This window comes from Alosa alosa, chromosome 8 (assembly GCF_017589495.1).
Source record: "Alosa alosa isolate M-15738 ecotype Scorff River chromosome 8, AALO_Geno_1.1, whole genome shotgun sequence".
NCBI lineage: Eukaryota > Metazoa > Chordata > Actinopteri > Clupeiformes > Clupeidae > Alosa > Alosa alosa.
The window spans coordinates 3,220,715-3,231,168 of record NC_063196.1 but is presented as its reverse complement, the minus strand read 5'-3'; the positions used below and the strand labels follow the sequence as shown (position 1 = coordinate 3,231,168).

At 43.1% G+C, this 10,454-nt stretch overlaps 1 protein-coding gene across 1 annotated transcript; it reads left to right on the top strand.

The window, feature by feature from the left end:
- Window positions 1–6,124: 6,124 nt before the first annotated feature.
- On the top strand, window positions 6,125–9,631 carry marcksa (myristoylated alanine-rich protein kinase C substrate a). The gene is made up of 2 exons (XM_048251361.1): window positions 6,125–6,512; window positions 7,620–9,631. Exons 1-2 carry the CDS (start codon window positions 6,417–6,419, stop codon window positions 8,349–8,351), a joined length of 828 nt encoding a protein of 275 aa, XP_048107318.1. The 5' UTR covers window positions 6,125–6,416; the 3' UTR covers window positions 8,352–9,631.
- Window positions 9,632–10,454: the final 823 nt, after the last annotated feature.

Genomic DNA, 10,454 nt, shown 5'->3' with positions numbered 1-10,454 from the left:
AAAGGAGTAAAGCTTCCTCAAGAAATACTGCCTCTGTTGACATTTTTTCATAATCACCTCTGTATTAGAGTCAAAACGCAGTTTGTCATCAATGATAGTGCCCAGGTATTTATATTCATGTACAACTTCCACTGGTTCACCATGGATTGTAGTTGCAGTCCTGCTTCCTTCACGCTTAGTGAAGTCAATGAACATCTCCTTGGTCTTTGTAACATTTAGCTCCAAAAATGAGCTATCACACCATTCCACAAACTCACTGAGGACAGGCCCGTGATCTTGGACAGAACCATGTAGCAGGGAAAGGAGAACAGTATCGTCAGCAAACTTCACTAGGTGACGATCAGCATGGCGGCTTCTACAGTCATCTGTGTACAAGATGAAAAGTAGTGGTGAGAGGACACAACCTTGGGGTGAGCCAGTGGACATGTATCTGATGTCAGCGAACCTCTTGTTGACCAGCACCGTCTGTGTTCTTTGGGTCAGAAAGTCTGCAATCCACAGAATTAGCTGATGATCCAGGTTGAAATAGTTTTTTAGCCAGCATGTGAGGTTGAATGGTGTTAAGGAGCCGGGCAAAAGAATTTGGGCTTTCTACATGTTCATGGATGGCATTCAATATGTAGATTTTGGCATCATCCACCCCTCTTTTGGCACGATATGCAAACTGAAAAGGATCCATCTTTGAAGCTGTGGCGCTGATAATGTGAGCTTTCACAATCCTCTCAAAGGCCTTCATAACAAGGGAGATGGTGAATGTATACGCATGAATGTGTTACATACAGGAAAAAGCAGTTAGGCGTTAGGCGTAGAGTTTGCTGAGATAACTGAGATAGGATCAGGCTTGTGTTATATAAAACACACACTGGCTCTTGGGCTGTTGTATTGCACATTTCCCTAATTCTCTTTAGGAAGTAGTTGAACTTCTCACAAGGGGTTGATTATTCTTTATCTGGTGACAAGGTAAACGGTAACTAGCTCCAGGCGTGAGATGGGGGCATTTTCACATGCTCTGAGCAGACGCTGTAGCAGCTTTGTTGTTTGTGATGTCTGATAAGGCCTTCTCATAATAATTGTGACTGTTTTTCAGGTTTTGGTCTTAGCAGGATTTTGCTGTGTCAGCTTCCTCAGAGAACAGTCACAATAACATCTAAAGCCGAATAACAGACCTGTAGAGTGCGTAACTACAATGTCTGCTTACTTGCTTATTCATTTGGTCAGGCAAAGCATGAAAACCTGATGGAGTATAAATGATGATGAATGAATTACATTTCCAAAAGGAGAATAGTTACTGTATACTGTATAATATAGTTTTGTTTTGTTATTCACATCCCTTCTATTGAACACATTATTTCCTTTATCAAACATATAGATTCTTTTGTAGACAACAAACCTCATCTAACATAAAAAACACACAGATTCAGACTGAAAAGTCAAGAGCAACCCTTTTGTCATTAAGATTACTGTGCATATGTTTGTGACAAAGCATTTCAGGCCTATAGCTCCAGGCCAGCAAGACATTCCCCATAGTGAGCCCTTTGCATAAGTCAGTTGGAAGTTGCCGGTAGCAGTTTGTATAATGTAATCCCACTGTATTTCTAGGCCTGCAATCTGCACCGGTCAGTACTTTATTCAGGGCTTAAACTCAGCTACTATCATGGAATTCCATCATAGGGAATAGGAAATTGAAGGTTCTTGCCATGCATCACATACTGAAAATGATGCCAAATATGAATCAAACTGTTCTCTACATCACAGTCTGTTTTTGTCCCAGTGTGTAATAGAAAACAACTGATACGATGTCTGTTTGTCTTGGACTGGACTTCCAACCAATGTTTTGTGATTCTTTCTGTGAGATATGTATCTCTAACTTCATACACTAAAACCAGCCTTTATCTAACAAAGCCATCAACACATCCTTACGTCCTGCTCGTGCATCTGTTCCCCTGATGTGCCATGAGCGGGGTAGCACAGTTGATTGCAGTATTTGCATTGCAAACTTTGTACTGGTCAAACAGCCCCTTCTCACTTCCCCCTGAGTGCGCAATCGCAGGCACTTGTCAACAGCACTGTGTGTCACAGAGAGAAATTGTGTCCTGTTTCCTCCTTCCTGGCCGCCCATGCTCTCGTGCCACCACTCTCCTCATCGATAAGGAGAGGGAAGTCATCGCTGCTGTCTGCTGGAGAGTGTTGCGGGGAGTGGACGGAGGCGGCCTGTTTAGTTGGAGCATTAGGAGAGCACAGTGCATGTGTGGCTGTGCTTACTTTGTTGCTGCGCCTATCTCAAGTTTGTGAGGAGAATGAGAGCATGCTATCTAAATACTCAGCCAATGCCAATTCATTGAGTCATAATGCCTGTCAAACAGAGTGCAACTGACCTGGTCATTTTCTGGTGTGTGTGTGTATGTGTGTTTGGGGGGGGGGTGTATTAAGCTACATCTACACTAGATTACACTACACTATTTAACATGAAACACTGTTAAACTGTGCAAACAGTGAACACTATGACGTAGAAACCCATGTTTCCTTCCTAATTGGACCTTGATAGTCTGATGTTTCTCACCTCTCCATGACTCTCTTTAACATTCACTACCAGCCTGACAGCAGTGAATGCAACATGGAAAACCAAATCCAAACTTTACTGGCCTTGCTGTCTTTGGTCTGTCTAGCATCTATACATTACATTAGTATCGGGGCAGCCGTGGCCTACTGGTTAGCGCTTCGGACTTGTAACCTGACCAGTAGGCCATGGCTGAAGTGCCCTTGAGCAAGGCACCTATCCCCTCACTGCTTCCCGAGCGCCGCTGTTGTTGCAGGCAGCTCACTGCGCCGGGATTAGTGTGTGCTTCACCTCACTGTGTGTTCATTGTGTGCAGTGTGTTTAACTAATTCACGGATTGGGATAAATGCAGAGACCAAATTTCCCTCATGGGATCAAAAGAGTATTTATATATATATACATTACATTTAGCAGACACTTCTTGACCAAAGTGACTTACATATGTCAGCTACAAGGGATCACATTGTCCCCGGAGCAACTTGGGGTTAAGCGCCTTGCTCAAGGGCACAATGGTGGAAGCTGGGAATTGAACCAACAACTTTCAGGCTACTGCATGCTAACCCAGCCCCTTTACCACTACACTACCACCGCCCCTCTATAGTGCAGTTAAATTCTTCATTTTACAATACTGACAATTGTGTGAATGGTCATGTGATTTGTGCGAATGGTGATGTGGTTCAGGGATCCAGACTAGACAAGGTTGCGGAATTGCACATTTGTGTATGGACAGAGACCATATTAGTTTTAAAAATGGTGATAATTTAACAAATGGAGTAGTGTGGATGTAGCCTTAGTGATAGCACTGACCTTAAGTTACCACCTGCCACCTTGCTGACCTTTACAGGGAAAGGCTACTCCCATTAAGTCCCAAAATGTTTGTCATTGTGGTCCCATCAACATCATAGTTAATTATTGCGACATGTACTCATATACTCAGTCTACTTGCCCCATAATGCATTTGTGGCACGACTTTACCACTTTGCAAAACTGAGCTAACATGTGTAAGGTGAGGTGAGTGAGAAAAGAGAATACAGTTCAATACTTATTTTCCCCGCTATATCACGTGTGTGAGAGAGAAGTTCTATGATTCTTATGAGAGAAAGTGGCCAAAAACATTTTTAAGATTCTGAGTGCTCATGTTGGAAGCTACAGTAACACAAATCTGTTTTTGTGTTTTCATTGCGGTGAGTTAGCTGAACTGTGATTGCAGTTAGTAGAACAGCCTGGACTGCTTCCCAGCTCCCTGGATTGTACTGTGATTTGGTTATGTCATACTGGCTCTTGGAAAGTTAAGTTTCCAAGTTAAAAAGTTAAGCCAACTTTTCAGCGATGACAGGATGTGGCATATCATCTTGGCTCTTTGAACCTATGAACCAAATGTATGCTAACATCTTCAACAATATACTGCACAGTGGCTGCAGTGTGAAAAAGATAGCATTTCATTTTGAAGCTGAAGTGGCCTTGATGCCATGTGGACAGAACAACCAAGGTCAAGGATAGATATTTATACATGAGCCAACCAACTTTAGTCAGAGAGAAAAAGGGAAGCTAAAAAGCCTTGGGATAGAAAGGACAGAACTACTTCCACCTTTTGTGAAAGTGTCTGCCCAGTTAACATGCCTATAAATATAATTAGACCAGAGTTAATAATATTCAACTCCTCATAAAGGATTTGTGATAACGGATGCTACATTAATCTGTTTTGGCATGTGTTATTCCATACCTCTGGAGTAGCTTAATCACGTCTACGAGAAATTTGAATTTGCTTTTAAAATGCTATACATTACTGATAAATCATGTCAATCATGACTATAATAAAATATGTCTGAGAACACCGAAAAAACTGAATGACATGAGGCAAACTTCCAAGGATTTAAACTGTCAGGCAACTTCTAAAACACAAGTCTAATACAGAAACCCACTTCGTATGGTAACAAAGTAAAACTAGACAGTCTAACATAAGCGCGTCTTATGTATGAAGTTATGCGGTCACTGATCCTGACTACTTGGATATTCAATATCTATCAACACTACCTAATGAGACTACTTTCCAAAACATGGTACCATCACCAATATCGCCAACATTTACAATAGACCGTCCTGACTGCCTTCTTGGATAGGCTACTTCCGAGATAGCGACTTTTGAAATCCCTCTATCCTTTGTAAGCACACCGTTCTTTGTAAAATCGTGCGCCCTAACTGGCACGAGCGAAGCTTCTATATGTGCGCCGGCCACTCCTTTCCCCTTACTTCAGGTCTGCCAGTGAGATCACCATGGAAACGACATTATTCCCAGCAACACGAGCCGAAATGCTTCTCGGAGAGTAAATTGCAGTAGAGCATCTCAGAAAACCAGTCCTTTAATGACAATTAATTAGTCAAACGATGACATGCTAATAAGAAGCATGTTTAACAAAAAGGCCAAAAGCACGTGCTTAACTCTACCCTGCACAACGCTGTTCAGAGCCGTGAAATGAACCTTTTTATTCAGCATTCCATTTTATATGGCTTTGATTTAAGCCGGTCGCCCCTCCCCTCCAGTCTCGTTTGGCAGACCTAACAGGCGACTTAAATATTATTCGTTTATCCTATTTATTACGTAGTCTATACATCCAATTTTCATTTAATTAAAGGCTACTGCCTCCTCCAGCTTTATGTAATTTCATTGCCCAACCACGACAACACTTATCGTTTTTGATTGCCAATATTTGTAGGCTAAGCTTATACAAATGTCATCAGACTATATTGGTTTGCCAGTTTTCCAAGCATTGCTTGCATCATAACAGTTCTTAGATATGTAATCTGCTGCACCAATATATCAGAGAAACGTAGGCAAGTGCTTTCACATTATGGAGGATGTAGCCTAGACTGTGCGTGCGCTCTTCTTACAAGATGGTATCCTGTTGGATATGGAGTATACATTTTCAATCAGTTCTTTCCGAAAAATGTTATGTGCACATATCAAGATCAAATGCATTTCCACCCTCTCAGAACACTAATGGCTTGCAGATATTAGTCTATGAAAAAAAAACGTAGGGTACTGAACAAAATATATGAAAATTGGCTGAAATCCGCACCAGGCGCGTGAAATTATGGAGGCTTCGAAAACCAATCAAATGTCAATTTAAAGACTAAGTGCCAGGCTAAAAGCCTATTCTTGAACCTTGGGCTGGTTTTAAACTTGCAGTGAATAGTCAGTGTCAACAGAAGTATTTAATCATATATTTCACTGGAGAACCAAGTTAAAATGCAATCCTGATAGGCATACACTGCGAAATTTAAGTCAAACGTGTGCCAAAAAGGTGCACCAATAACTCCTCTGCCAAGTTATACCCCTTTTCTTAATTATTTGTTGTTGGTACTCTAAATCTACGGAAAAAGACTAATCAACATTTCCCATAAATGTTCTTGTTAAATGTTGCCTCGACAAGTTGATTTTTTCAGATTTGCAACAATCTGCTCTACTCCATTGTTCACTCGCTTTCTAAACCTCGCCCCTTTTCCGTGCGAGCTTTCTGATTGGCTCTATCTAGGTGCGGATGCCGTCATCGCTCGGAATGCCCATTCATCTGTGCACTTGGGCGTTGGGCTCCGCATCTTATTAGCAACAAGGGAAATTTCTCCATTTTCCACCCTGTCTAGAGCGACACAGCCACAAATCTGGGATTTTTTTATTACTTCTCTTCACTTGGCAGTTTTTTCTGCGTTTTACCCAATTTGTTGACTGAGACTGGACATCGATTACTCTAAGAGTGAACTTTCCAAAGGGGAGCATCTGCGAAGAGCGTGCAAATAAGAAAGAGGCTTGTGGTCTTTGTTCGTTTTTGGATCGGTTGAGTTTCTTTGTTGGAGCGAAAGCATGGGAGCGCAATTCTCCAAGACCGCTGCAAAAGGCGAAACCGCGGCAGAAAAGCCAGGAGAGGCTGCTGCTTCACCTTCCAAGACTAATGGACAGGTACATTTTAAGTTTCATTGAAAATGTTTTGCTATTCATGTTATTCATACACAGAAAACAGCGTCAGTTTCTCTGTGCGTTATTGTTGGACACCGCATCCAAGCGCACGCCGGGTTCCAGCGTAATGGTGTTTTGACTAATATTAGCCTACAGCAAGAAAGTTTAAAAACAGTTTTGTTATCTGTCAATGGCATACTATTCTAGTATCTCATATATTTTAAGTCGTTGTCTGGTCCGATGGATATTTTCAGACCACTGTTTTTTGAGATCTGGAACTGTATTGTATTGAACGCCTACAAACGCGAGCCATGTGTTTTATTTATCAGGCTGTGTAAATCTAAATTTCAGTCATACTCTCGAGAACAGTGTGCAAGATAAACCGAATCAAGTCTTTTATTTATATGGGAAGATGGAGAAGTTTGGTGTGTGGTAGAGATAGTGGCGTGGTCGTAACAATGGCTCGCTTCGATGTGGCTCCCCTTACCACGCCTTTTGTTACAGATGCTCACAGAGGGAGACTCGTTACTAGCACAAGGAGTGGAGCAGATAGCTACTCCACTTAAGATCCAATACGGTGTAATTAAATGTAAGCTATATTGTGTGGTTTTGAGTGAATACATATGAAGTTTAAAACTGATTGAAGCTAAAGCTATTTTACAAATATTAGCTTTCGCTCGTTTTAAACGCTGCCCTGCGTGATCCGGTGTATTAATGAGCATCTGCTGTTTTAATGAGCATCTGCCTCAGTTTGGCGCTTATGCCCGGTATGGACCGTGTAAAGCGCATATCGCCGCCTAGCGTCAGTTGCCTGAAATGCCCACGGTATTTCGGAGATTCGTTATGCCCATGATTGAATGAGCCCAGTTTGAAATGTTAAAGATGACCTTTTCAGTCAAGGCTTACTTGACGCTAAAACTCACTCCGATAAGAATCCTCGAAATATCAAACATGTGTTTTAAGTGTTTTCAAACCCAAAGATGGCACCTATCATGTCTCCAATTAAAGTCATGGTGTCTGCTGCCCCTTGTGCCACTATGTGGCAGTGCACTGTATGGGTTTCCAACTACCTGTGCACCATGGTTCTGATGTCCTCCCTGTTTCCTATAGGAAAATGGGCACGTGAAAGTGAATGGGGATGCGTCCCCTGCTGCTGCTGAGGCAGGCAAGGAGGAGGTGCAGGCCAATGGCAGTGCCACCGCCGAGGAGGCCCCCAAGCAGGAAGAAGAGAAGTCTGAGGCTGCTGCACCTGCAGAGAAGGAAGCCGCTGAGGGCGAGAAGGAGAACGCAGAGGCTGTTGCTCCAGCCGCCGAGGGGGAGGCTGCAGCCAAGGCCGAGGACGGCGCCACGCCTTCCACCAGCAACGAGACGCCCAAGAAGAAGAAGAAGCGATTCTCTTTCAAGAAGTCCTTCAAGCTCAGCGGCTTCTCCTTCAAGAAGACCAAGAAGGAGACCGGTGAGGGCGAGGGTGAGGAGGCCGCCGCATCCACGGAGGAGGCTAAAGCAGAGGGAGCTGAGGCCACGGAGGCAGCCGCCACCGAGGAGGCCAAGCCCACCGGAGAGGAGGCCGCTCCCGCCGCCTCCGCAGAGGAGACCAAGGAGGCCGCTGCCGCCGCCAGCCCAGTGGAGGCCAAACCCGAGGAGACGGCAGAGAAGTCGGCCGAGGAGGCCAAGGCAGCCCCTCCCGCAGAGGAGCCGAAGGTGGAGGAGAAGCCAGCTGAGCCTGCGGCAGAGGCCAAGTCCCCAGAGCAGGAGGCCCCCAAAGCAGAGGAGCCTGCACCTGCGACACAGGAGCCCGCAGCCTCCAGTCCAGAGGCCCCCACCGCCGAGGCTCAAGAGTAGGGCCCCCAGCACCAAGCAGAATGGAAGAAATAACACCAGAAAAAGGAGAAAAAAAGATAATCAAAGAACATTTTTCCCTGTTTGTATGTTGGAGTGGTGCCAGTTCCTGGCTCTGGAGAACTTGTCTACAACCAGGGATATTTTAAAGCTTTTCTTTTTTTTTCTCTCCTCCCTCCCCCTTCTCCACAAAACCCATCTCAGCCCATTGTTACTACCATTCCAACGGGCAGAGAGGTGGGTGGCTTAGATGAGTCGTACAGAAGAAATCACATCCACACTCTGACATATATTTTTTTTGCATCAGTATTAAATGTTTTTGTTTGCCTTTTTTGTTTTTGCATTTTTATACAAAATGTATACTTGTCAAAAATGTATGGACATGCCCATGGTATGAAGGAGAACTGGGGTCAAAGTTGAGATGTACATGAAGGGAGCCTGGGGGAGGGCAGTGGGGGGGGGTGGAGGGAGGGGGGCAGGAGGTGGAGGTGGCACCTTTGTGCCTGGGAGCGGTGCCACAAACAGACTGACATTTTAAAGAGTAGTCTTAAAAAGGAAAAAAAAAAAAGACCAACTTTTACATACCACAAGAGTACCATGCGGTTTACAACACTAAAGTCATATTTACTGAGGGATAATGGTAACAATAAAACAACAAAGATTCAATTCCCAGATCTAGGTTTAGAAAGACATTTTTAAAAGAAAATCATAGGAACTTTTCACTTCTCTCATTAGCTGTACCAGTCATTGATTCAGTAGAACTACAAGTTGTATAGGCATTATTGTTTATTGCTGGTTTTATGACCTTAATAAAGTGTAAGTATGTATAGGCGGGGTGTTTTTAACTGTGATTATTGTACAAATGAAATCTTGATCTCAAGCACATGAAGTTTGCAGCTCTCTTTTCCACCCTGCTCATTTTTGTAAGATAACAAAAAACAACGAAGTCATCCTGGAAGACCTTTTAAGCAATTTTGAACTCAACCAAGCTGTGATAAGTGGAATGGTTACTGTTTATATACTGTGGTATGTTTTGATTACAGCAGACAATGCTTTTTCAGTGGTCTTTGACAAATTTAAGGAATCTCTATCAGATGCAATGTTGGTGTAGCATCTTGTCTCTTTTTCTTTTCTTTTGTAAATACTGGAGAAGCTTTGACCAATTTGACTTAGAGATGGAATGTAACTTTGCTTACAAAAATTGCTATTAAACTCCTCTGCTTAAGGTGTTCTAATTTTCTGTGAGCACACTAAAAGCAAAAATAAATGTGAATAAAATTTCAGCAGGCCCAGTCATGTCTTGTTCTACACAATACACATACTTCTAGTCAACCTTGTGGCATCTTCAAATGTTATGACTGAGCAACATAGGCAATGATCACACACTAGGCTTCCAGTTAACTGCTGCAAACTGTGCTGAACTCTACAGCACTACAACCTTCACTGACATTTACCCTGAGTTGGCTTTTGGGAGGGGGATAATGCAAACTTGACTTTTAAAAACTAAGGATGGCCTTAGGCTTAGACTACCATTACAGGAGTAACAGCTATGGGAATTCTTAGGGGGTATAGGATTGTTTAAATATTTACATTGCTTAGAGTTCCCACGCATAAAAGGCTATTGAGAGCTCATAATGTGGCTCCTAATAATGTGTTAATACTGTTGACAAACCAGCAATTGATTACACTTGAAACATCTTCATGCATTTACCAAGCTAGTAAAGATCTTGACACTTCTTAGCCTCATGTAAACCTGTTGAGTCATGTTCCCTCTGTGACCTTTAAAGTGCAAACTAGGGGCCAGTATTACAATAGAAGACCTTTAAAGTTAGAGGTGGCTGCCCTTCTTGGTTAAGTCCCACCCATGCCATGCAAACTCCACAAGTGGCATATGCAGACAGCTTGTGAGCTTGAGATATCACCAACTACAAAACCTGACAAAAAATATTACAATGGAGGGCGACTGAAAGTGCCCCTCTGCAGAGTTTTGAATTAGGCATGTTGTAGGATAGATATGCATGCCATCCTACATTTGGCCACTCAGAGCCAGAGGACGACCATCAGGCACATTGTAGTGACCACATTATTCCCACACATCACTATATC

Excerpts from the sequence above, each read along its gene's own strand:
- marcksa (XM_048251361.1), top strand. The coding sequence starts at position 6,417 with ATGGGAGCGCAATTCTCCAAGACCGCTGCAAAAGGCGAAACCGCGGCA. Across the intron at positions 6,513-7,619 it reads CTTCCAAGACTAATGGACAG|GAAAATGGGCACGTGAAAGT; the intron begins GTACATTTTAAG and ends TGTTTCCTATAG.